Source organism: Callionymus lyra, chromosome 1, assembly GCF_982586985.1.
Source record: "Callionymus lyra chromosome 1, fCalLyr1.hap1.1, whole genome shotgun sequence".
Classification (NCBI taxonomy): Eukaryota; Metazoa; Chordata; class Actinopteri; order Syngnathiformes; family Callionymidae; genus Callionymus; species Callionymus lyra.
The window spans coordinates 32,885,980-32,911,985 of NC_141818.1; the positions used below are offsets into that span (position 1 = coordinate 32,885,980).

The 26,006-nt window shown below is 39.5% G+C and overlaps 9 protein-coding genes and 1 pseudogene across 9 annotated transcripts; all 10 read left to right on the top strand.

Moving 5' to 3' along the window:
* Window positions 1–3,697: 3,697 nt before the first annotated feature.
* LOC148089103 (aspartate aminotransferase, cytoplasmic-like) lies at window positions 3,698–9,852 on the top strand. The gene is made up of 9 exons (XM_087803018.1): window positions 3,698–3,925; window positions 5,683–5,864; window positions 5,950–6,073; window positions 6,145–6,257; window positions 6,927–7,031; window positions 7,111–7,261; window positions 7,345–7,510; window positions 8,583–8,725; window positions 8,806–9,852. Exons 1-9 carry the CDS (start codon window positions 3,817–3,819, stop codon window positions 8,943–8,945), a joined length of 1,233 nt encoding a protein of 410 aa, XP_087659144.1. The 5' UTR covers window positions 3,698–3,816; the 3' UTR covers window positions 8,946–9,852.
* Window positions 9,853–11,603: 1,751 nt separating this feature from the next.
* LOC148089104 (histone H2A-like) lies at window positions 11,604–11,987 on the top strand. Its single transcript, XM_087803055.1, has one exon. The coding sequence runs from the start codon at window positions 11,604–11,606 to the stop codon at window positions 11,985–11,987; it is 384 nt and encodes a 127-aa protein (XP_087659181.1).
* A 1,157-nt stretch (window positions 11,988–13,144) lies between these two features.
* On the top strand, window positions 13,145–13,519 carry LOC148089105 (histone H2B-like). The gene has a single exon (XM_087803095.1). It carries the CDS (start codon window positions 13,145–13,147, stop codon window positions 13,517–13,519), a length of 375 nt encoding a protein of 124 aa, XP_087659221.1.
* A 982-nt stretch (window positions 13,520–14,501) lies between these two features.
* LOC148089106 (histone H4) lies at window positions 14,502–14,823 on the top strand. Its single transcript, XM_087803111.1, has one exon. The coding sequence runs from the start codon at window positions 14,512–14,514 to the stop codon at window positions 14,821–14,823; it is 312 nt and encodes a 103-aa protein (XP_087659237.1). The 5' UTR covers window positions 14,502–14,511.
* Window positions 14,824–15,610: 787 nt separating this feature from the next.
* Window positions 15,611–16,085, top strand: LOC148089107 (histone H3). The gene has a single exon (XM_087803043.1). It carries the CDS (start codon window positions 15,611–15,613, stop codon window positions 16,019–16,021), a length of 411 nt encoding a protein of 136 aa, XP_087659169.1. The 3' UTR covers window positions 16,022–16,085.
* Window positions 16,086–18,294: 2,209 nt separating this feature from the next.
* On the top strand, window positions 18,295–18,914 carry LOC148089108 (histone H1 pseudogene; annotated as a pseudogene).
* Window positions 18,915–20,185: 1,271 nt separating this feature from the next.
* Window positions 20,186–20,569, top strand: LOC148089109 (histone H2A-like). Its single transcript, XM_087803068.1, has one exon. The coding sequence runs from the start codon at window positions 20,186–20,188 to the stop codon at window positions 20,567–20,569; it is 384 nt and encodes a 127-aa protein (XP_087659194.1).
* A 1,512-nt stretch (window positions 20,570–22,081) lies between these two features.
* LOC148089110 (histone H2B-like) lies at window positions 22,082–22,459 on the top strand. Its single transcript, XM_087803080.1, has one exon. The coding sequence runs from the start codon at window positions 22,085–22,087 to the stop codon at window positions 22,457–22,459; it is 375 nt and encodes a 124-aa protein (XP_087659206.1). The 5' UTR covers window positions 22,082–22,084.
* Window positions 22,460–24,424: 1,965 nt separating this feature from the next.
* LOC148089111 (histone H4) lies at window positions 24,425–24,897 on the top strand. Its single transcript, XM_087803123.1, has one exon. It carries the CDS (start codon window positions 24,430–24,432, stop codon window positions 24,739–24,741), a length of 312 nt encoding a protein of 103 aa, XP_087659249.1. The 5' UTR covers window positions 24,425–24,429; the 3' UTR covers window positions 24,742–24,897.
* A 611-nt stretch (window positions 24,898–25,508) lies between these two features.
* Window positions 25,509–25,983, top strand: LOC148089112 (histone H3). The gene has a single exon (XM_087803136.1). It carries the CDS (start codon window positions 25,509–25,511, stop codon window positions 25,917–25,919), a length of 411 nt encoding a protein of 136 aa, XP_087659262.1. The 3' UTR covers window positions 25,920–25,983.
* Window positions 25,984–26,006: the final 23 nt, after the last annotated feature.

A 26,006-nucleotide genomic window follows, 5' to 3' on the forward strand; every position in this document is an offset into this window, starting at 1 on the left:
TAGACTTTTCTAATGACGGATTACAATATTTATCACTCCTGTAATTTGTCTGCACAGAGTGCTCTCACACATAGTTGCAGAATATCAATTTACACTCACTGGACTTAGGTCAGACTTTGAATACATTTGGGCTGCTTAGTATTTTGAGTTCCCTCGTGTGGCAAAGGTCAGTGCTCCATCTCAGTCATATATAGTGAATAAGACGAATAAACCCATCTATTTCAAAAACTGCATCCCACAACGTTATATCACAGCTGTCCTAATTTCACCCATAATTATACACTGTCTCTTCAATCCGTGTGTCCAAACATCTCTCCTACAAAACTTATCCATCACTTCCGATTATTGGCCTTCTTAATTGGCTTTACTATGATTAACATTGAAAGCATCATTACATTATGATATCAAACATACATTGAGCTACATTATTAAAGTTGAAAATATGATAACAAACAAATGCTACTGTGTTATGTGTACCAGGTAAGGATTCTGGACATCCACCTGCAGAAACAGAACTTGTTTATAAATACAAAAGACAAATATGTTCAACTTAAAAGCTATTTTCAAAGGGAATAAGACAGAATTGAAGAATGATATAGTAATACATGCCACAGTGGAGACTGGAATCCAGGAGAGTCCGAAACTCTCCTAGTAGAGATCGGAATTCCAATCTGTACTAGTATAGTCCAATCTCTACTAGGAGAGATTGGAATTCTTCCAGGACATATCCAATTCTAATAGGAGAAATTCAGATTGCTTAAAATGTTGTGGAAAATAGTCTGAATCATTTCACATTTAAAATTTAAAATTGCTTCATGTTTTATATATCTGATAAACCCTCTGTTAATACACATTGTAACATGTTTTTCTTGCACTTAGATGTCAAACATATGCTATTTACTACTCACTATTTTTACTCAACAATTGTAGCCCTAGTTACCCTACACCAGGGGTCGGCAACCCGCGGCTCCGGAGCAGCATGTGGCTCTTTCAGGCCTCTGATGGGCTCTCTGAGTTTTTTGAAAGAAAAAAAAAGGATAAATGTGGGAATTTGATATAAATGTTTCGTAACGTTTTTCCAATGATGCATGAACAACGTGCAAACCTCTTCTTCCGTTTGCATTTTATTTACTAAAAACTGTTACAGTAAGACGTATCTTCGGTGATAAAGGAAAAACATCAGTTCTTCACGATCATCAGCGCAGAACTCGGACTCACCCCCCCCCCCCTCACCTGTCTCACTCTTAAAGGAACAGTGACACGCAAAACAATCGTATTCTCGTATTTTACTGTGGTTTGTTCAAAAATGTAATTTCAAATTTGTGCAGACTTGAAAAAAACTTGGTGAGCTATAATTTCTTTCTGCCTACATAGAAAATATTTATTATTTTTCAGCAAGTCATTTACAAACGTGTACATTATAATAAATTAGGTTAAGTTAGATATCAAATAGTTTAGTTTTGAATGTCCTATTATTTTGTATTCTGCATTGTTGAAATGATAGTAGAAATAATGATATAATAATGATGATAAAATATTATGATGTATATTAATGTATATAAAACCCTCCAGAGTCACATAGTGCTTTACATAAGAAACAACAACCATGACTTAGTTAAACAACTGCAGTAAATATACAGTACAAAACATCGTTATGATAATTATCAATGCTTAGCTAAGTGATAGTTCACCTGAGATTCAATTTTCATCCTCATGTCAACTAAAGGTTGGGATTATTTTCAGAATAATCTGTCCTTTTCTGAATTATAGAAAAAAATGTTTGTTCCTTTTTTATGTAGCGACTGGAGCTAAGTTGTCTTTGTCTTCATCTTCGTCCAAAAAGACCAACAAAAAAAATGATTCCAATCTCTCCTAGTAGAGATTGGAATTCCAACACTCCTCGATTCCAGTCTCCACTGTGACCATCCAGAGCGATGGCATTAGACAAGTGGGGCTGTAACCCCCAATTGATTGATTAATATTGCGTCAGGACTTTCGTGATTGCCTAGATTTACGCAAACCGGAACAAATCCGTTTTTTTATGGTGAAAAGATAAATATTGGGTCAATATAAGCGTGAGAAAAAACAAATAATATTTTTATTTAAGGCTAAAATATAGTTTTTAAATATTGTTGTTGTTAATATTTTTCTTAGTCTCTTTTTTTATACGATTGAAATGACAATGACTCATTAGCATGTGCCTCCAACTTTGTCTTTTCACTGCGGCTGTATTTCCGATTAGCGAAAATAAATAAGACCATTACAAACATTAAACTTTAATGGTTAAAGACATCAGCCAGACGGTGGAAAACCAAGGCAAATAAACGTATCTGTGAGCGTTATATTGGCGACATTCAGAGATACAGCAACCGGCGCGCGTCAATTGCACGTCCTTGAGTATTGGATATCTATAGACTCCATTAAGAGGTACAGCCGTGGACCTGACAACAGCATGTCTAGGTCACCTCTGTGTCTCAACGACATCTAGCGGTAAGGCCTGGAAATGTATTTTAAGGAGGTAGGCTGGTGAGTATTTTGATTACAAGTTATCATCCATCAAAACGGAAAATGAATATGGATAATACGATTTGATATACGATTAGCGCACAAATGAATGAACACTTAGTGCTGGATCTTCAAACATGATGTTTATACGCAGTTATTGGGATTATTACTCGGGGGGAAAATTAAAACATTATTATTACTATCATTATTATTTATTTATTTTTAACTCTGCAATCGATAACATTCATTTAAGTTTTTTTTTATGTTCTTTAATTATATTATATTATATATATATATATATATATATATATATATATATATATATATATATATATATATATATATATATACTGTATCTATATATACTATATATATATATATATATGCATATATGTATATATATATATTATATTGTATATTATTATATTATAATATTGTATATTATATATTATATTACGAAATTTCGTTGCCAGTCACTGCTGTGTTTTCTGTGCAATGACAATAAAAGAAAGTCTAAAGTCTATATTTAAAGCAAACTGAAAGTCATAGTTCACCCAAAACACCCTCATGTCGACTAAGGGTTGGGACTAATTTCATCTGTTCCATTTTAGAGTTCTAAACAAAAATGTATGTTCATTTCGATGTAGGTACTGGAGCTCAGTGTCCATTGTTCTGAAAAAGACTTTAACAAGTCTGTATTTTTCAGTTTTTTTGTAGCCGAAGTTATGAGCCTCTCATGTCCTGCCAGAGGTCTGTCCTCACATCACTGGTGCGCAAGATTTAGGCTGTTAGCTAGCAAGCTCGCGTCCGCTAAAAAACATCTTAAAATAGACTTGTTTCTACAATTTCTTATTTCGAAGCTTCAGTCCAAGAGGTAGAATATAGGCGAGCAGTATGGAGGTATTCGGATGTTTTTAAGTGTCTTTTTAGACAAAGATGACTACGAAGACCACTGAGCTCCAGTCGCTACATTAAAATGAACAAACATTTTTGCCTTCAACTCTTAAAAGGAATGGAGTACTTTCAAAACAATGGATGAGTAGAACATGAGTGAGGTTAGAATATAAGTTGAACTATCACTTTAAATAAAATAAAAAGAAAATGAACGACATGTTCTCGTCTTTTCAGTGCTGCGGTCCCATTGGCTGCTGTTCTCTGTGTCTCTGCGTTCTGATTGGCTCACGGACTTACTGCTGCCTTCCCGGGTCTTGTGTGAAGGTGAACCGGCCTGTCTCTCTCCCGCTCTGGAGCTAAAAACAACAGCTGCTTCTCGCCTTCATTCTCGCTGCACAACACTCTTCGTCCTCAGCCATGTCCATATTCAGCGAAGTCCCTCAAGCTCCGCCGGTAGCCGTCTTTAAATTGTCAGCAGACTTCAGGGAGGACACGCACCCACAGAAGGTGAACCTCGGGGTGGGAGGTAAGAGTTGCTAATGCTAATGTAGCTGTCATTGGCGCTTACACTACACACCTTAACACTTCTTATCCAGGTAATGGCACCGGTGTTCGCGCGAGTCACTGGTGTCTGGATTTGTTTTGATATTATGACGTCATAACAACACTAGCACGGATTCTGTTTGACCTCTAGCTCTGCTAACAGCTAACGATGCTGCTGTCATGTCGTCACAGCTGGTTGCATTTGTGTGTATGCTGTCATGTGACCCCTGCTGTCTTGTTTACTCGCCTCATAATAACTGATAGTTATTATGAACACGAAATTAATGAAATAATGTTATGTTTATTGAACCTCTAGTCATTTTTTAAACATTTTTTCTGAAACATTGTTTAGATTATTTATTAAAAAAAATGTATACAGTAGTATATAGTCTCAATATTCCTTCATTGTCGACTTATATTCGATTATAGGTGTGCATAAAACTAAAGCAATACCAAAGAAAATTTTGAATACAACACTTAAACAGCTTTGTATCTGTTTCTCACAGAAGAGACATACATTTTTTTTGATGAAAATACAACAAACAAAACCTTTTAAGTCACGATCCTGATGTGCAATAGATACTTTATTGATCCCGGGAGAAACATTTTCTAGTAGCAATAGTTGGTGATGTTTTGGTGAATTATCATCTAATGTAATTTTGAGCCAAATCTATCTATCGATGGTTTGTACAGGCTATGAAAAAAGACTTGGTATGTTGGATTGTACCCCCAGCTTTGAGTTTGTTAATGTTTCACATTCTCAATGCTCTCCATTAACCATTTGCAGTACATTTTACTTAATTTTAATTTGACATAAGTTTATAATGTTTACTTAATAATCCTCTACTATCTATCTTTGTTATCCAACCAGTTTTTCTGCTGTTGTTTTTTTTGCTCAAATACACTGACAGAGTCAGTAATGGCTGAAGCATGTCCTGCCATTACAACAAATAAAAAGCATTTCCCTTTTCTTCATGCATAGATTTGACAGAATGTCTTAATGTCAAAGTGCTTCTAATATAAATAAAACGTTTTTAAACTTGAATGTGTTCCTTTGTCATGTTTTTTTTAATTTTGAAAATACTAAAGCTGACTCTAAAATTTTGAGGGCAGTAGATGACCTAAGAATAAAACCAAAACTACACTGGTTCATTGGGAAGACATCCCGAAGGACTGCTAATAATAGAATTTCCACTATCAATAAAAATGGCTAAATTAAAACTGACCTTTTCCTCTGATCATGCGTGACAGTTCACAGCTGCTCTGAGGGACTGATACCTGATCGTGGTCTGCTCGGCTTGACTGTAAGACACACTTTGTTCAATATGGCTGACAGGCTAGACTGTACATGAGCTGACCTTTGAGATTGAGACAACTTTATTTTTCACTAAATTATTATTTGTAATCACTAGAGATCCATCCAAAAACATGTCTCTCTTCAATTCATTGTTGTTGTCTTTGTCTTCACAGGGTGTCTGATGGACTTTATTTGCTCTGCTGAGTGATTGTGTAATTGATTAAATGGGTGTATTTTTTTGTAAAGTGATCATTTGAGAATATGAACTCCAAATGTTGAGCTAATTTTTATGATAATTTGATGAGCTTCTCTGTATTAAATCCCATCTTATGTTGCCTCCATTGCTCAATGCTCATTTGATACTCACCAACCTATTTTAGACCCAGACATGCATACGAAAATGTAAAACTTTTGTGCGAGTAAACTTGCTGTCTCTTTTCTAGCGTACCGCACGGATGAGTGCCAGCCCTGGGTGCTACCTGTGGTCAAGAAGGTGGAGCGTCTGATCGTCGAGGATGAAAGTCTCAACCACGAGTACCTGCCCATCCTCGGCCTGCCAGAGTTCAGATCTGCTTCCTCCAAGGTGGCACTTGGAGAGGACAGCACAGCCATCAAGGATAACCGGGTGAGATACTTGGGAAAAACTTGTCCTTTGTGGAGATTTATGTTGATGCTGATGACTACTCTCCGACTTGTAAAACTTCACACAGGTCGGTGGGGTACAATCTCTCGGGGGAACGGGTGCACTGAGGATTGGAGCGGAGTTCCTTCGCCGCTGGTACAATGGCGTCAACAACACCAGCACGCCTATCTACGTGTCTGCGCCCACCTGGGGTCAGTGTGAACAGCGACATTCTTCTTTTTTGGTGTCATCAGGAGGTTGTTATTAATTGTCATTTACACAGAGAACCACAACAGTGTGTTTGCTGATGCTGGTTTCAAAGACATTCGTCCGTATCATTACTGGGATGCAGCCAAGAGAGGACTTGACATCAACGGTCTGCTGGACGACCTAGAGGTAAGTACAGACTATTGCACTGTAATCTTTAGCTCTCACGTACAAGTTGACGTCAACTCCTGCACCTGTGTATATTTACACAAGCTTCTAAGAGCCCTAGAACTATAATGAAAGTGAATATCTGCAAATCCTACGCGAGTGATGAATTCATTGAGGGGGAGTGAGACAGTGTTGAAAAAATGTTTTCGCGCTTATGGAGTCCAAACAGTCATTTATTTAATTTATTTTCTTTCTTACTTTGGCGGCTAGATGAACAGCTTTATTACAAATGTTTGAGTCCCATGTAACCCTTGTTTTATCTCGGGGTCAAAGTGACCCAAAGCCCGGAAACAAAATTTGTCACCTTAATCCATAGATAACAAGGGATACCTCAAACATATTTGTTTTAAGCCTATAGGTCACCTTGACCACAAGATAAAATGGGTTAAAAATAGGGTAGAAACAAAGCATAACGTTTATTTAGTTTCAGTCTCAGTCACACAAACTAACAGGACTTGGACATTGAATAACAAATGTATTAATGTAAAAGTGTAAAAATAGGTTTTATATTTTATAAAAAATAATACAAAAAACAAGTTAATTTTTTTGCCCTTTTTCCTGTTACGTAGCTATATAAAAATATTGTTGAACCTGGACCAAGTTTGTTAATTAATTTTTTTAATATCCCAGAAAGCACCAGAACACTCCATCTTTGTCCTCCACGCCTGTGCACATAACCCCACTGGTACTGACCCGACTCAGGAGGAATGGAAGAAGATTGCAGAAGTCATGAAGGTCAGAAGTGTGAACGGATATGATTAATTGATAAACTTCTGTGTTTTAAATTTCTGATATCACTGATTTCATTTCCCAGAGGAGGAACTTGTTTGTGTTCTTCGACTCGGCATATCAGGGCTTTGCCTCCGGCTCTCTAGATAAAGACGCCTGGGCAATCCGCTACTTCGTTTCAGAGGGATTTGAACTCTTGGTAGCTCAGTCCTTCTCCAAAAACTTTGGCCTCTACAGTAAGTTCAGGCCTACGTGTTTATCAACCAGGAACTTGTTTGATCATAACTGAAGGCAAGCTGATTGCTTGTGCTCTTTACAGATGAGAGAGTGGGGAACTTGACTGTGGTCGCCAAGGACAGTGAAAACCTGGGTCGCATCCTATCCCAGATGGAGAAGATTGTCCGAACCACTTGGTCCAACCCACCATCCCAGGGAGCTCGAATCGTCAGCAAGACCCTGAACTGTCCTGAGCTATTTGCTGAGTGGTAAGAGGACAGTAGATAGGGGGAGGTCTGGGTGTCAAAGCTGCCCCATGGAGTCATTTAATGTGGCCCATAAACACTTTAAACCTAATATGATTATTTAAAAACATATTAGAAGGGCAACTAATGTGTTGATTTGAACGTCTCTTTAATTGCATACAACTCTGAGTGACTGAAGCCACAAGGACCACATTGTGACCTTCTGAGCTGGAGGGACAATCATGTTTATAGAGTTAAAATAATATGGGAGCATCTAGGGTATGTTTAGGGAGGGGTGTCCAAATCTGCATGGGGTGGTGCAGGTTTTTGTTCCACCCAATCAAGAGCACCCCCTTCAACCCAATCAGGAGTCTTCAGAGTGTAATCAGGTTGATTGTCAGTCTGGTGTTGCTTGTTTCACCTGAAACCTCATTGGTTAAACTGCACATGCTTGATCGGTTGGAACAAATACCTGCACCACCCCAGTCCTTTTGAGGACCGGTTTGGACACCCCTTTTTTACTGGATAATGTGTCAATGGGCTGCTGGAGAACTGGGCGGATGATATTGATAAATTAGTTCATGGTGATCCTCTAGGTGGCAACATATCCAACTTGTTTCAATTCACGAAAGGATTTGTTGGGGACTAGAGAGAAACGAGTTGCAGTAATCCAGACTTACGATGGAAAAACTTATGCGATGACTCTTCCAATGGTCTTTGAATGTTTAATTGATGCAACCATGGAAACGAAAGTTCTGTCCAGGACGACACCAAGTTTTTTTTGCCTGTAATACTAAGGAGTTGTCTGGGATAAATCTTAAATGGTACAACTGTGTGACCTCAGCAAAGCAATGAAACTGTATATTACATTTGTGGAAAATTCGACCAAGTGGAAAGAGATGTATGAAGAAGAGGGTTTGGATGTTCCATATTGTACTCCCTCCATAAATGGAACTGTGTAAATCAAGGTTTTTATTACTAAAAACTTAACACTACCTGACAAGAGTTAGCTGGTTACAAGACAAACAGGGTTTGGATCAAAAGTTGGATGAAGTTAAACAGTTTTTTCCTGGTACAGATACTGTCCTACTTGCAGGAAGGGTAACGTGAAGACGATGGCTGATCGAGTTCTGTTAATGAGGGATCAGCTCAAGTCTAAACTGCAGGCTCTGGGGACTCCTGGAACCTGGGACCACATCACACAACAGATAGGAATGTTCAGCTTCACTGGACTGAACCGTGAGTCTAACATCACACAGCAAGCTCCTTGTATTAACCTGGCACACTGTAAATATTGCATTTGTTGTCACCTCCTGCAGCCCAGCAGGTGGTGTACATGATCAAAGAGAAGCATGTGTACCTGATGGCGAGTGGGCGCATCAACATGTGCGGTCTAACCTCAAAGAACATCGACTATGTTGCCCAGTCAATCCACGAGACTGTCACCAAGGTCCAGTAAATTACAGATGGCTCCCTGCTGGCTGAAGTCCCGCCTCCTACCAGGAAGTATAGCTCAACCCTGCTTCCCTTCTTCTTGGTCTGAATCAATCAGAAGTTTTAGTTCTCACGTCATAGCATCAAGGTATTGAAAGTGGAATGAAGGTGCACACTTGAATTGACAAATGCCACAAACTTGTAAACGGTTCAGCAGCACAATGTTTCTTTAACATGTCAGTTTTGATTAAAGCAGCACTGCGGAGGACTAATCGTATTTGGCTCCCCAAACTGTTGCAAAAGTGTAATTGCAACAGTGGAAACTTTAGATTGTCAGAAAATAATTCCACCTGACCCTGGTGGCAGAACAAAAGCCCTTCAGTTCTAGAATTTTTAGAACCAGGGTCTCAGGCTCACAGGCCTATTGTGGTCTGAGGGTCATGTGGTGACCAATTGGATCACACAGGCAAGATGTGTAGAGAAGAACACGTTTCAAATTATAGCTAGACTTCTAGTGGATCATAGCTTTTCGAAATTAAACATTTTAACACAAATTATTAAAAGTCAAAATGTTACGTAGTGCTGCTTTAAATCCCACAATGCTGTTATTTGTCAATGAAGAGAATACAATTCAATTATACAACACAATTCAATCTAGTCATACTGTATTTATCTTGTGAAACAAATTTCCTTTGAGTTTTTTTGTCTGTGAGTTCATCTAGTGTTGTTTCCAGAAATCTGCTGTCTTCATCATAGTGTGGTCTATAACTTTCCACTAACTTGAATCAAAGATTTAGATGAGATTATGCTTCCAACATGATTTTACGTAAGACCTTTTTGTGGTAATTCACAAAGTGATTGAATAAAATGCTATTCACAGTCAGCACTTGTATGATGCTTATCCATGTTGCACATAAATTAAAATGAATTAATCTGTATTGACTCTTAAAAAAACAAAACAACATATTGCTCAGAACAAGTTTAACTTATTATTCATGATTTATAATTCTAGTAGAACATACTGCTTGAATGCAGTTGTTTCTGGGGGGGTCTGCATTCCACTTTTTTTGTCAACTACAAGACACACATTATATTACCAATATTCATGAGTTGACAAAAATCAATACAAACCTAATAAATATGTATGTAAAAAATCAACGCTCAACAGAAAAACTTAACCCAATCACATACCTTTTCTACACAAATATAAAAAAAAGATTGCATGTGCACATTCATTTTGTTATAATCTCATACTACGATGTTTTAACATATAAGCACGTTTTGTACCCCCACTCAAATCTTCTGGCACCATTATCACAAAACACCACTCTCTTCCGTAACTATCTCAAAACCATCCACTCATGGCCAAATAAACCACAATTCAGTCACACATGAAACATTTTAATGGACAAACAGGATACAGATATACAGTATATTCAACCCTGTTACAAGCTACCCTCTATAAGCCCCCTTATTCATGTCGGAAAACTGTTTGAACACATCATTGGGCCTCGTCGTAATACGGTATGCAAGATTTTTTTTAAAAAAAGGAACACCGACAACATCCTCCACCTCTCAGAAGACATTAAAAAAAACAACACAAAATAATTAACCCTGGCAATATTCTTTGACATCAAAAAGCATTTGACAATAGACTTCTAGATTGAAACCTTAGACCCCCACAACCCACCCAGTCCATCATCTCAAGATTCCTCAGTAACGGCTATATTATAGTCGAAGTTGCCACCACCATCTCATCATCTTTAACTCCTGAAGCAGGCGTTCCCCAGGGTGCCATTCTAAGTCCAATCCTCTTCCTTCCATATATTTGATTTTTAAGTAGCCAAAGTAATCCAGTTTGATCTTTGTTATTGGTCCACCTGAAGAGTATGTGTTGGCTCCTTTCTAAAAAAACGTATCTGTTTTAATATCGATTGTATATTTGTACCTTGACTTATTTCATTGAATAGTTGTATGTTATCTAAAAGATAAATAGAAAGGGGAAAAAAGACAAAAGACAGAAAGCCAGCAGTGAAGAAAACTCCTATATATATTTAAACATCTACAGTTTATGTTTGAAAAATATGTTGGTGGAGATGCAGTAGGATAGTTAAGTAAATGTCTAATGACAATAGTGTGACTAAAACCTATTTAGAAGATTAAAAAACAAAACACTATGTTATGAGAATATTGTACTTGATGAAATGACATTTTACGTACAGTTAGTTACATGTAATCTTTTGATGGATTCAAATGGCTAGATTTAGTAGACTATCCTAAAAACAGGTTTATTTGACGTCTAGATTCTGTAAAAATAATCTATCAAACGTCTAACCTACAAGAGAATCTTGATTTGCGCCAATATTTACTCTATAAGAAGCTAAAGATCTCAAAATGTTCTCATCTTCCTCTTAAAAAACAGAAAACCTTTAAATGCAATGAAACATCACAAATAAGATCATTAAAGCGTATTTTAGGATTTTCACGCTTGCTGTTCCAGTTAACGTGTGACCACGCCAATGAAAGCGACCCCTCCGCAAACTGAGCCTTTCATTGGAGGAAAGGTTTAAGAGCGAGCGCTCGGCGTGAGCGGGAAAGAACCGCCCTCTACTCGCGGATATATAAAGAGACTGTCCGACATAGTTACTCCTACTTCGAGCGTTCCTCGACATTATCTACAAACATGAGCGGCAGAGGCAAAACCGGCGGAAAGTCCCGCGCTAAGGCCAAGTCCCGTTCTTCCAGAGCCGGACTCCAGTTCCCAGTCGGTCGTGTCCACAGACTGCTGAGGAAGGGAAACTACGCTCAGCGTGTCGGCGCTGGTGCTCCCGTCTACCTGGCAGCTGTGCTGGAGTATCTGACCGCTGAGATCCTGGAGTTGGCTGGAAACGCCGCCCGCGACAACAAGAAGACCAGAATCATCCCGCGTCACCTGCAGCTGGCTGTCCGCAACGACGAGGAGCTCAACAAGCTGCTCGGAGGAGTGACCATCGCTCAGGGTGGAGTGTTGCCCAACATCCAGGCAGTCCTGCTGCCCAAGAAGACCGAGAAGGCATCGAAGAAATGAAGTGGAACAACATCCTTGTATCTCAACGGCTCTTTTCAGAGCCACTCACATCCAACTATAGAGTTCAGTCATTGATTCATTTGGTCAACGACTGAGCGGAATCAACTTGCACTGTTAAGGGTTATAGATCAGAAACTGTTCTCATTTAATCAAAAAAAATAAAATAAAGCTATTAAGACATTTTAAATTGGATTAAATACAGTGTGGACCTCACTATATCAATCACGAATCATTTATAAAATTCCTAAATTGAATTTATATCGTAATTTTTCACTAATGTGTCGTTACCTTCAGGTGCCAGCATAAAGCGGGTGAAGGAGCTTCACAAGGAGCAGCGGGTTGTAGACTTTTGTGCTAGACTATATTCACCCCTTTACAAGTTTTTTGTTTTTTTTGGACACAAGTGCACTAGCTCAGAGTTGTTGTACTCAATCACAAATGGCACACATTAATACAGTCCAGGTCGATATTTACCTCACAGATAAACTGTTATTTAGTTCTTTGAGACTCAATTAATCTCTTATCTGTTTGTCTTTACAACATCGACATCATTTATCTCTGTCCCTTGTCTTCTCTTAAATACTCTCCCCATGAATTTGACGCAGGTTTGTTTTAATTATACACACTAGCACGTCTAAAATGTACTTTCTTCTCACACTCAATTGTGCCTGCTCGTGAAATTGTATCGGCCCTAACAGTTAAAGCACTGACCGACGAATAAAAAAATATCAATTGTAAGTAAGCAATTTGTATTTATATCGCATGATCAGAGGCTGTAAAGGAGATCCACTATTACCTTAAATGATGTTTAAAATGATGTTTTAAAAATGTTTGGAATGTTTTCCTCCAAATATTTAAATTATCCTACATTTCCAGATATAAGCAGATCCAGTGATAATAGCGAAAATAAAATGATCATTTATGAACGCGATTGTTCGTGAAATATAAATAATCCTTTTACTATGTTGTTCAATTCAACCTAATTTGACCGTTAGGACATGAAATATACATAAGCCCCTCAAACCATTGAGAAGGAAATCACCCCGCCCCTTTGAAGTAGCCAATCAGAAAAGGGAAATCACACAGTCGCCAGGGCAGCAGCAAGGATATAAGAATGTCCGCTGAGCTGAAGCCAGTCAGTATCGACCATCGTCATCATGCCTGATCCAGCAAAGCCTGCGCCCAAGAAGGGCTCCAAGAAAGCCGTCACCAAGACCGCCGCCAAAAGCGGCAAGAAAAGGAGGAAGTCCAGGAAGGAGAGTTACGCCATCTACGTGTACAAGGTGCTGAAGCAGGTCCACCCCGACACCGGCATCTCCTCCAAGGCCATGGGCATCATGAACTCGTTCGTCAACGACATCTTTGAGCGCATCGCCGGAGAAGCGTCTCGCTTGGCTCACTACAACAAGCGCTCCACCATCTCTTCCCGGGAGATCCAGACCGCTGTGCGTCTGCTGCTGCCCGGTGAGTTGGCCAAGCACGCCGTGTCTGAAGGCACCAAAGCCGTCACCAAGTACACCAGCTCCAAGTAAACTTCGCTCCTATAACACAACGGCTCTTTTCAGAGCCACTCACTTCATCTCATGAGCATTCGTCGTCTGTCAAAATATTGCCATCAATGTAATTATGTTAATGATTATGGTTGGTATAGGTTATGGATTAACTAAATTATACCAGATTAAGGTTCATTATTTTGGGGTATGCCAGTAGAGACTGATGGGCTAAAACTTTACAAGCACTTTGTGACCCTGGTCTGGAAAAGCGCTCTATCAATTACTTGGACAAAAGTAGTTTATGAAATACTTGATCTGCAATCAGTTATGTCCCAAAATTAAATCGATGATCACGGCCAGTTGAACTTTCAACAGTCTGACACTTATTTTAAAATGATTAACAAACGAAATGCATCCCTGTGTTGTAGCGCTTATGACCACAAGGTCATGTATGACAAAGATGGCAATATTAATTTAATTTATTAATTTTACTTCCCTACACTTTACTCTTCCGTCACAACAAACAAAATACAATTGCATATGAATTCAACTCGGCTCTCACTTTTTTAAAACACGTAGTAGCCGAGACATTTATTGGAAAATCTCTAGTTTTGCCATTTATTTTGGTTCATTATTAATGTTTCAATTAAAACTGAATGGATGATGGTAATTCATAATAGGGTAATATCTAATGGTGTTTTAAACTGATTATAATAGCACGTTTGGTAAGTGATGTGTCCTTTTTACGTTCATGAAGTTAATTTTTATTACATAGAAGTATACTCTATAGTTGATAATAATGTGAAATAAAAGAGTCCACTTCTACATAAAAATGTGAGCCTGACGTTGATAATGTAAAACCGAACATTGTTACTGTTGAGCTGAGGCCTGAAACAAGTGACGTCATTACAGTTTTGCTCATATTATTTTAAACCACTCCCCCTGTCTTCGAAAACGTCCGTCCAGTTGAAATAAATAAAGCGGCTTCACTGTCGCTGATCATTCGAAGATTGACCACTCGAACTACTACAATGTCTGGACGAGGGAAGGGCGGCAAAGGACTCGGAAAAGGAGGCGCCAAGCGTCATCGCAAGGTTCTCCGCGACAACATCCAGGGAATCACCAAACCCGCTATCCGCCGTCTGGCTCGCCGTGGTGGAGTGAAGCGTATCTCCGGCCTGATCTATGAAGAGACTCGCGGTGTGTTGAAGGTGTTCCTGGAGAATGTCATCCGTGACGCCGTCACCTACACCGAGCACGCTAAGAGGAAGACCGTGACCGCCATGGACGTGGTCTACGCTCTGAAGAGACAAGGTCGCACCTTGTACGGATTTGGAGGTTAAACATCAGCGACAACGAAATGACTCAAAGGCTCTTTTAAGAGCCACACACTCCCTTTAAAGAGATGAAGTCATTTAATTTTTTACTTTTAATGTGGGACGAGATGCAAATAGTAAAGGACAAACCAAAGTACATGTACTATTATGACTGCTTCGCAATTATCGACAAACTCTACACACCATCATTAAACGGAGAGTTGAATGAGGAAAAAACGGAACCAGACCCAAGAACGTTTGTAACGTGACCCAGACCTTTTATTTAGAATAAACAATTACTGACACTTAAAACGAGTAACTAGTTATTCTGAACTGCTGCAAGAACAGAATACAGACTATATATATATATACACTTATTTATATATATTTGTATGACTAATGACCGTTTCTATTACAAAACTGACATATGTAGAAAGTGTAAAATGTAAAACATTTTAAAACGTGGCGTCATCTGGTTTTGAGTGTTAAATTCTTTTGTGTAAAGATATTTGTCTTACTGGTGTTTTTCATTAATAAACTGGTAAATATGTACAGTTTTATGTATCTGATGTTATGAGATATGATCTGTCATATTACTGATATGGAAAATAACTTACTAACTAATGCAAAGAATTGATTCAGTTTAAAAGGATTCCTCCAATCAGAAGCAGAGTTATGGTCCATGCACAGTTGACCAATCAGGCGGGAAGAAGGAAAAGGCGTCTCAGTGACGCGCGAGCTCCTGACGGTTTAAAAGAGGAGCCAACGCTGCTCTCACTCACACTTCTCTGTTGAGGAAGACAACTCTACCACAATGGCAAGAACCAAGCAGACCGCTCGTAAGTCCACCGGAGGAAAAGCTCCCAGGAAGCAGCTGGCCACCAAGGCTGCGCGTAAAAGCGCACCGGCCACCGGTGGCGTCAAGAAGCCTCATCGTTACAGGCCCGGCACCGTCGCCCTGAGAGAGATCCGTCGCTACCAGAAGTCCACCGAGTTGCTCATCCGCAAGCTTCCGTTCCAGCGTCTGGTCCGTGAGATCGCTCAGGACTTCAAGACCGACCTGCGCTTCCAGAGCTCCGCCGTCATGGCTCTGCAGGAGTCCAGCGAGGCCTACCTGGTGGGTCTGTTCGAGGACACCAACCTGTGCGCCATCCACGCCAAGAGGGTCACCATCATGCCTAAAGACATCCAGCTGGCTCGTCGCATCCGCGGAGAGAGAGCTTAAACCAGCACCTCGGCTCAGATCACAACGGCTCTTTTCAGAGCCACACACTTCAAATAACGAGCTCATGTTTTAACACGAGTTACTCGGAAGTTCATTTAAAATCAAAACTTAATTAATCTTTGTTCTTAAACATTATTATATAATTTTATTGATTGTGGGATCTGAACATCAATTCAAATTCTCTCGCATCGACTGCTGACCCTCTACTACATATTGCTAACTCATGCATCTCTGCATTGGCAAGCACCTGGCATGTGTCCTGCGACAACATTCTCACAACACATTCTCTTTGTGTGAACAAGAGCAGCTCTGAAGGCTACAAGAAATATCAAGCGTCTTGACTCAAACTTTCTTTTCATGTGAGAATCACATTTATCTATTTTTGTTTACTTGACTCTTAACATGTCAAGATAATGTGTTCAGTGGTCTTAGATCACATTTGAGGCTTTTGAGAACTATCAAAATAAAAGTGGCATAAAACAACTTTAGGCACTATAGAGTGGCTGCCTTGATGTTTGGTTCTGTTTTTTTTTTTTTTTTTCTGTGTTTGACCATTTTATTCTGTACTGTTGAGACAAACAATTCCTTGTCCTGAACATCAACCTTAGGCAACATGCACATTTTAATTTAATCAGACAAAAACATTTATTTTTGTATTGTTTGTAAACTATGAATATATATATGTATATATGTATATATATATGTATATATGTATGTATATATATGTATATATGTGTATATATATATGTGTATATATATATGTATATATATGTATATATGTATGTATATATGTATGTATATATATATGTATATATATATGTATATATATGTATATATGTATGTATATATGTATGTATATATATATGTATATATATGTATGTATATATATATGTATATATATATATATGTGGATTATATTAACCTTTTAATATTGGGAATTACTTTGGTTTTATTTTGACATGTGTCAACATGAACAGTTTTATGACTTTTCTATCTTGTTACAACAGTTTCTGAAACTAATTTCATCAAGTAATTTAAAAAGTAGAAGAGATTTGCAAAAGCTATGTTTTGGGTCTGAGAGAAAGAATAATATAAGTAATATTTGAAGAGCGCTTTTCTATAATGTAGTTTATTTGAATTGTTAACTATTAGATTTTATTTTTTGTATTTAGAAAACAATGTGTCGTGTAATCAAACAGCAGGTGAGTCAAGTGACATTAAGCGGCGCTTGTGTGTGTGTTTGATACTTGAATCAAATGACAAATGTTTCAACATAAGTTGTGAAAAATCACATTAAAGACATTGTGACAAGAAGATGCCTATACCTTAAAATGGTTTGAAGTTATTTTCTTGCTGTCACTATAGATAAATAAACTTGACAAATCTAGTCAAAAGAAGTAATAGGACAAAACAGGCTTACAATTGAACATCAATAGATCCTCAAAGAAGTTTGGATGATTACAATAACTATTATGTGGAATATATTTGAAGCTCCACTTCTGCTAAACAGAACAAAGTTAGGTCTCACTTTCAGAGGTCAGAATCTTTGGTTATTTAATAATGTATACAATCAAGTAGTCTCCTGTCCTCAGTGGTCTAATAAGTTTTCTTAAAATACTTTGTCTTTTAAAATCAAATTTCAGAGTGGAATTTAAGATTGTTAAATGACAGAGAGAGAAATGTATCTGTATATTAAATCGGTGTATTAAAGCAGCATGAAAAGATTTGAATTATTGACACGGGATTGTCTAATTCTAATTCGGCGCCTGTAAGTGTGTGTTTGCTACTTGAATTAAACGTCAAATGTTTCGACACAAGTCGAAGAAAGTCACATTAAAGACATTCAGATGTGAGATAAGAAGACTCCTCTAACTTAACAACATGGTTTGAAGATGTTTTTATTCATTTTACTACTTTTATAGGAGAAAAACGAGGAAGATATCTGCGAGTACGAGCGCTGAGGACAGCAAAGAGGTGAAGTTATAACGATTCACAGCAAATATTGCGAATCCAGTTAAAATGTTTGTTTGTTAAGCGGGAAAATAAACATGTCCGCTTTCAAAAATGTTCAGTGAAATCACTATTTATTTGACCCATGTTGTTGTTTTTCAGCTTGAAAGACGAAGAGAAAACACAAGAGAGGAGCAGAGAGACGCTGCTCAGTGGAGCTGCAGCCGCCTTCACTCTCCACGGTTCTCATGTTGGGTTTAAATACGTCCCATTCCCCGCGCATGTCAGTCCAGTCTGAACACCGTTAGATTGAGAATCTGAGATCATGGCAGAAGTCGCTCCAGCTCCCGCCGCCGCTCCGGCCAAAGCCGCCAAGAAGAAGAAGACGACGAGCAAGCCCGCCAAGTCTGGCCCCAGCGTCAGCGAGCTGGTCGTCAATGCTGTGTCCGCCTCCCAGGAGCGCAGCGGAGTCTCTCTGGCCGCCATCAAGAAGGCTCTCACCGCCGCCGGATACGATGTGGAGAAGAACAACGTTCGCGTCAAGACCGCTGTTAAGAAGCTGGTCGTCGCAGGAACTCTGGTCCAGACCAAGGGCACCGGAGCTTCCGGCTCCTTCAAGCTGAGCAAGAAAGAAACTCCTAAGGTCAAGAAAGCTGCACCTAAAGCCAAGAAACCCGCAGCAGCCAAGAAACCAGCAGCAGCCAAGAAGGCCAAGACCGCCGTGAAGAAGACAGCAGCCGCCAAGAAGTCCCCGAAGAAGGCGGTAAAGAAGCCAGCAGCGAAGAAAGCAGCAGCAGCCAAGAGTCCCAAGAAGGCTGCAAAGAAGGTGGTAGCCAAGAGTCCCAAGAAGGTGGCGGCGAAGAAGAAGCCAGCAGTGAAGAAATCTCCTGCCAAGAAGGTCGTTAAACCCAAGGTCAAGAAAGCAGCTCCTAAGAAGAAGTAGACGCTCAAACCTCTGCTTCCATTAAAGGCTCTTTTCAGAGCCACCCAACTCCTCTACAGAGCAGCTGTCACTCAACATGTCACACGCTGTCAATAACTCACTCATTCAATGAAGACGTGAGCCAAGTTTAGACCGAGGTTCACCTGTAAAGTCGGTCTATTAAGTGCAGTCAAGTGAGCCGTAATCTTACGATAAATCACTGATAAAGAGATACTTTTCTCTATATAGTCCAGAGACACTTCTTTTCTAGATTATGACACTTGCGTGATGAGTCCAGAGTCTGCAGACGTGTGTGAGACTGTTGGAAGAAAAGTGGTGGAAATATGAAATATTTATTTTCTGCTGATCTGTTATAATTTCCCGTTTATTTTTTTGTTTTCTCGCAAAATAACTAATTTACGGTTGTTTAAATAATTTAATTACTGACTTATGACATGTCATATTTGCTTGAAAAGCTGTTTGTTCACAATGTATTTTATTATAATAAAACAAACAATAAACGTAATAGTTGACAAAGATCTGACTTTATTTTCATCTTTAGCAGAATTTGAAGTATAAGTGAACAAAGTTTCATGTATTTTTACGGCAGAAATATATATTTTTTAATAAAAATATATATATACAAATATATACACACATTTTAATGAATGTGTTGAGAAATCAAACGTATATATATTGTTTTCACTTTTATGTTTCAAAAAAGTTATTTATTGAGACGGTAAGATAGTTTAATCAATGTTTCCATCACAAGATTAATTTATATGCGTAAAATAAACATGAAATACAAATAAAAAACCCCCACTGTGCATAGACTGCCACAACATCAAGTTAAACATTTAAGGGTTATTGTTTAATTTATATTTCTATATATTTTTTAATTGCTAGATTAATCTAAATATCCTCAATGGTTGACTTCAATTGATTCAATTCAAGCAGCAGGCGCTCGCAAAAGTGTTTCTTAACTTCCTCTCAAGAACCACAAAGCTTTTACTTTTCGTGAAACTTCACCACTAAATATGTTGTCATTTACGGCATATCTTCTATCGATCAGTTTAAACATGCATATGATCAATAAAAACATACAAACGAACAGTTCCAGTTAACGTGGACCACGCCTCTGGAAGCGACCCCTCCGCAAACTCAGCCTTTCATTGGAGGAAAGGTTTAAGAGCGAATTGCCAGAAAGAACCGCCCTCTACTGACGGATATATAGAGAGACTGTCCGACATTTCCAAACATACTTCGAGCGTTCCTCGACATTATCTACAAACATGAGTGGCAGAGGCAAAACCGGCGGCAAGTCCCGCGCTAAGGCCAAGTCCCGTTCTTCCAGAGCTGGACTCCAGTTCCCAGTCGGTCGTGTCCACAGACTGCTGAGGAAGGGAAATTACGCTCAACGTGTCGGCGCTGGTGCTCCCGTCTACCTGGCAGCTGTGCTGGAGTATCTGACCGCTGAGATCCTGGAGTTGGCTGGAAACGCCGCCCGCGACAACAAGAAGACCAGAATCATCCCGCGTCACCTGCAGCTGGCTGTCCGCAACGACGAGGAGCTCAACAAGCTGCTCGGAGGAGTGACCATCGCTCAGGGTGGAGTGTTGCCCAACATCCAGGCAGTCCTGCTGCCCAAGAAGACCGAGAAGGCATCGAAGAAATAAAGTGGAACAACATCCTTGTATCTCAACGGCTCTTTTCAGAGCCACTCACATCCAACTATAGAGTTCAGTCATTGATTCATTTCGCCTCATTGTCATTTTATTTGGTAAACTTCAACTAACTGACACTGTTAATAGCTCAAACTATTCTCGTTTACTACAAAAAAGCTTTTTTTCGGTACAGCTCATTACTATTAAATGACATCTGGGCAAAATTTGATAAAATGACGCGTGGACCTGATCCATCCTGTGAATATAATCTAAGCTAGTGATTTAAAGACTCGTTGTATATCTTAATTCGATATAAAGACGAAGGTTCCCCTGCATTTTAATTGATCACATTGGCCTCAAGTTATGAGCATATTTAATAACAAAAGCGAGTAACTCAACGGCTCTTTTCAGAGCCACACACATCCAACTATAGAGTTCAGTCATTGTTATCGCAAACTATTTTTGCGTGAATTTCCAAAAAGCAAAAAGTTCTGAAATCAGTCCTCTTTTAGATCTATTTAAACATTCCTTGACACCCTTCATCTTATGTCACCAACATGAACAACAATCTATTTATGTTTGGTAGAACTTTATTAATCCCTCAGGAGGTCTCCGTCAGGAAATTGTTTGAATTTTTTTTATTCGAAGGGCTTCACAAAATAAGTTGGCAGGCCGGATTTGAGTTTGACACTATTTCGCACATAAGCAAGTAATATGTAACACCCGCAACTTCAATTATTGCTGTAGCGGAATTTTGAGCACAACAAAAATGACATTTGTGTTCATCAATGGAGGCTGCAGCGATGCTGGGCGCTTGGTTTAAAGTGACAAGGCAGACGTTGACTGTGACAAAGACATACAAGTCGACGTTAACTTGTATGTCTTTGTCACAGTCAACGTCTGCCTCGTAACTCTTTCTAAAAGAGGATCAAACTGAAACGATTGTATTCATAATTTTCTGATACATTCTGAGAGTATAACCGAAACTAGCGATTTCACAACAGGTTTAAAATCTCTTAATTCGATATAAAAACAATAATTTTTCCTACATTCTATTTGTTCAGGCTTTTCCTTGATTTTCTGGAACTCCTGTTGTGTTATCAGTTTTTTCTTGACCCTTAAAGTAAATACGTTTTTGAATATTGTTTTGATTGTTTAAGCGCTTTGTGACCCTGGTCTAGAAAAGCGCTATACAAATAAGAATTACTTACTTACATTGGCCTGAAGTTTCCCGATATACGCATAACTATAATATAATTACAAAAGCGAGTAAATAATTTATTTATAAACTAGATTTTTCATGAAACATACAATTTTTTATTGAACCATGTTTAAACAAAAGTAACGTCCATTGTTAAGACAACACATGAACTCAAACAATCGACCTCCGTTCAGGAGCAAATCAGCCCGCCGCTTTTTAAAGCAGCCAATCAGAATAAAGAAACCACACACTCGCCGGAGCAGCAGCACGAATATAAGAATGTCCGCTGAGCTGAGGCCAGTCACTCGGTAACGACCATCGTCATCATGCCTGAACCAACCAAGCCTGCGCCCAAGAAGGGCTCCAAGAAAGCCGTGACCAAGACCGCCGTCAAAGGAGGCAAGAAGAGGAGGAAGTCCAGGAAGGAGAGTTACGCCATCTACGTGTACAAGGTGCTGAAGCAGGTCCACCCCGACACCGGCATCTCCTCCAAGGCCATGGGCATCATGAACTCGTTCGTCAACGACATCTTTGAGCGCATCGCCGGAGAAGCGTCTCGCTTGGCTCACTACAACAAGCGCTCCACCATCTCTTCCCGGGAGATCCAGACCGCTGTGCGTCTGCTGCTGCCCGGTGAACTGGCCAAGCACGCCGTGTCTGAAGGTACCAAAGCCGTCACCAAGTACACCAGCTCCAAGTAAACCTCGCTCCTACAACCCAATGGTTCTTTTCAGAGCCACTCACTTCATCTCATGAGCTTCGTTATCATATATTGTGTTCAAATATTACCGCACAACGCGTCCATATGATGGTCGAGTTACCCTCTCACTTCATGTGAGACTTTTGTAATTGTATCTTATTTAGTTTGTTAGGTACATTCACACGTTCAGTTGATCGTTTATTTTAAAATGACAAGCATGCTTATAGGCTGAAAAGTCAACGCATTAAAAAGTTCAAGTATATTCGTGACAAACTATTTCATCAATGGGAGATTTGGACTGTGAGATGACTCCTGTTGTCTTTTGTGCAAGACCTCCATAAAGTGAGTTTGAAATGGAACTTTATTAATTCACAAAAAATAAAATGAGAACAAAAACAAAGAGAAAGAACAAGATGATACAATCTAAGTCTAAAGATCATCAATCAAAGACAAAGGATACTAAGACTAACATAGAACAGAACATCATCATAATACTTTTACTCCACTCCTGCCCCCAAACTCAGAATTGTACAATTTAATAGCACGAGGAATGAATGAGTCCTTGAGTCTATTTGTTTTGCATCTGGGAAGGATCAATCGTGCTCCATCTGCTTCTCTGCTCACTTATGACAGTGATGAGAGGATGATGTCATCATCCAGGATGGACAATATTTGTCCAGTGATCTCCTCTCAGCAACTGTCACCAGTGAGTCCAGCTCAGAGAAGTTTCCTGCAGATGTTATATGATCGGAGCCTCCTCAGAAAGTACAGTCTACTCTGAACTTTCTTATACACATGGTCTGTGTTGCAGGACCAGTTTACTGTCCAGCCACACACCGAGGTACCTATAGTTGTCAACTATCTCCACCTCGTCACCTCTGATGGACACTGGACCGTGACCGCCATGGACGTGGTCTACGCTCTGAAGAGACAAGGTCGCACACTGTACGGCTTTGTAGGTTAAATATCAGCAACAAAGAAATGACAAAACAGAGTTGTTATTACAAAGCTATTACAAAATGTATGTGAAATATTATTGCATACAAATAGTGATATAAAAGAAGTTAGAGGAAAATTTGAAAAACTAATGAGTGTAGTAACTTGAAATGAAGGTACTCCATAGGTGAAGTGAATTTGGTGACCATCAGAGTTGTATATTGGTTATACCAGTATAGACTCATGGGCTATAATGTTGTCAGCAGGTCATATTTTAGACTGAAATGTCCTGCCTGTCCTTTGTGCAACATTAAAGGAGATGAAGTTAGTTTCACATTAAATATTTGATCCGCAACCAGTCAAGTCCTTGTTCGTTATGTCTCAGATTAAATCAATGATCACGGCCAGTTTTTAGCTACATCGCTTGGTCTGTTAGGATCTGATAAGGTCGTATTTATTTATGTATCTCCTGATATGACACTTATTTTAACACAATTAACAAAAAATAATGTTTCTCTCTGTTGTAGCTCTTTGAGGTTATGTATGACAAAAAGTGCAATATGAATAGAATGTACTATTGTTACTTCCCTACACTTTACTCTCCTGTCACAACAAACGAAATAAAATGTCATTCACACTCTCGCTTTTTAAAACACACGTAGTAACAGAGACATTTATTTGAAAATTTAAAAGAAATTGATTACAACAGCACTTGTTAAGTGATGTGTGCTCTTTTTACGTTCATGAAGTTAATTTTCATTTAGACGTATAATCTATAATTGATATGAATGTGAATTAAAAGATTCCACTTCTACTAAAAAATGTGAGCCTGACGTTGATGTATAATGTAAAACCCTCTTAAAAACGAACATTGTTACTGTTGAGCTGAGGCCTGGAACAAGTGACGTCATTACAGTTTTGCTCATATTCTTTTAAACCACTCCCCCTGTCTTCGAAAACGTCCGCCCAGTTGGAATAAATAAAGCAGCTTTACTGTCGCTGATTATTAGAAGATTGACCACTCGAACTACTACGATGTCTGGACGAGGGAAGGGCGGCAAAGGACTCGGGAAAGGAGGCGCTAAGCGTCATCGCAAGGTTCTCCGCGACAACATCCAGGGAATCACCAAACCCGCTATCCGCCGTCTGGCTCGCCGTGGTGGAGTGAAGCGTATCTCCGGCCTGATCTATGAAGAGACTCGCGGTGTGTTGAAGGTGTTCCTGGAGAATGTCATCCGTGACGCCGTCACCTACACCGAGCACGCTAAGAGGAAGACCGTGACCGCCATGGACGTGGTCTACGCTCTGAAGAGACAAGGTCGCACCTTGTACGGATTTGGAGGTTAAACATCAGCGACAACGAAATGACTCAAAGGCTCTTTTAAGAGCCACACACTCCCTTTAAAGAGATGAAGTCATTTAATTTTTTACTTTTAATGTGGGACGAGATGCAAATAGTCAAGGACAAACCAAAGTACATGTACTATTATGACTGCTTCGCAATTATCGACAAACTCTACACACTATCATTAAACGGAGAGTTGAATGAGGAAAAAACGGAACCAGACCCAAGAACGTTTGTAACGTGACCCAGACCTTTTATTTAGAATAAACAATTACTGACACTTAAAACGAGTAACTAGTTATTCTGAACTGCTGCAAGAACAGAATACAGACTATATATATATACACTTATTTATATATATTTGTATGACTAATGACCGTTTCTATTACAAAACTGACATGTAAAACATTTTAAAACGTGGCGTCATCTGGTTTTGAGTGTTAAATTCTTTTGTGTAAAGATATTTGTCTTACTGGTGTTTTTCATTAATAAACTGGTAAATATGTACAGTTTTATGTATCTGATGTTATGAGATATGATCTGTCATATTACTGATATGGAAAATAACTTACTAACTAATGCAAAGAATTAATTCAGTTTAAAAGGATTCCTCCAATCAGAAGCAGAGTTATGGTCCATGCACAGTTGACCAATCAGGCGGGAAGAAGGAAAAGGCGTCTCAGTGACGCGCGAGCTCCTGACGGTTTAAAAGAGGAGCCAACGCTGCTCTCACTCACACTTCTCTGTTGAGGAAGACAACTCTACCACAATGGCAAGAACCAAGCAGACCGCTCGTAAGTCCACCGGAGGAAAAGCTCCCAGGAAGCAGCTGGCCACCAAGGCTGCGCGTAAAAGCGCACCGGCCACCGGCGGCGTCAAGAAGCCTCACCGTTACAGGCCCGGCACCGTCGCCCTGAGAGAGATCCGTCGCTACCAGAAGTCCACCGAGCTGCTGATCCGCAAACTTCCTTTCCAGCGTCTGGTCCGTGAGATCGCTCAGGACTTCAAGACCGACCTGCGCTTCCAGAGCTCCGCCGTCATGGCTCTGCAGGAGTCCAGCGAGGCCTACCTGGTGGGTCTGTTCGAGGACACCAACCTGTGCGCCATCCACGCCAAGAGGGTCACCATCATGCCTAAAGACATCCAGCTGGCTCGTCGCATCCGCGGAGAGAGAGCTTAAACCAGCACCTCGGCTCAGATCACAACGGCTCTTTTCAGAGCCACACACTTCAAATAACGAGCTCATGTTTTAACACGAGTTACTCGG

Coding starts and splice junctions, on each gene's coding strand:
- LOC148089103 (XM_087803018.1), top strand. CDS start 3,817: ATGTCCATATTCAGCGAAGTCCCTCAAGCTCCGCCGGTAGCCGTCTTT. Junction 5,865..5,949: donor CAGCCATCAAGGATAACCGG/GTGAGATACTTG, acceptor AACTTCACACAG/GTCGGTGGGGTACAATCTCT. Junction 6,258..6,926: donor GTCTGCTGGACGACCTAGAG/GTAAGTACAGAC, acceptor TTAATATCCCAG/AAAGCACCAGAACACTCCAT.
- LOC148089104 (XM_087803055.1), top strand. CDS start 11,604: ATGAGCGGCAGAGGCAAAACCGGCGGAAAGTCCCGCGCTAAGGCCAAG.
- LOC148089105 (XM_087803095.1), top strand. CDS start 13,145: ATGCCTGATCCAGCAAAGCCTGCGCCCAAGAAGGGCTCCAAGAAAGCC.
- LOC148089106 (XM_087803111.1), top strand. CDS start 14,512: ATGTCTGGACGAGGGAAGGGCGGCAAAGGACTCGGAAAAGGAGGCGCC.
- LOC148089107 (XM_087803043.1), top strand. CDS start 15,611: ATGGCAAGAACCAAGCAGACCGCTCGTAAGTCCACCGGAGGAAAAGCT.
- LOC148089109 (XM_087803068.1), top strand. CDS start 20,186: ATGAGTGGCAGAGGCAAAACCGGCGGCAAGTCCCGCGCTAAGGCCAAG.
- LOC148089110 (XM_087803080.1), top strand. CDS start 22,085: ATGCCTGAACCAACCAAGCCTGCGCCCAAGAAGGGCTCCAAGAAAGCC.
- LOC148089111 (XM_087803123.1), top strand. CDS start 24,430: ATGTCTGGACGAGGGAAGGGCGGCAAAGGACTCGGGAAAGGAGGCGCT.
- LOC148089112 (XM_087803136.1), top strand. CDS start 25,509: ATGGCAAGAACCAAGCAGACCGCTCGTAAGTCCACCGGAGGAAAAGCT.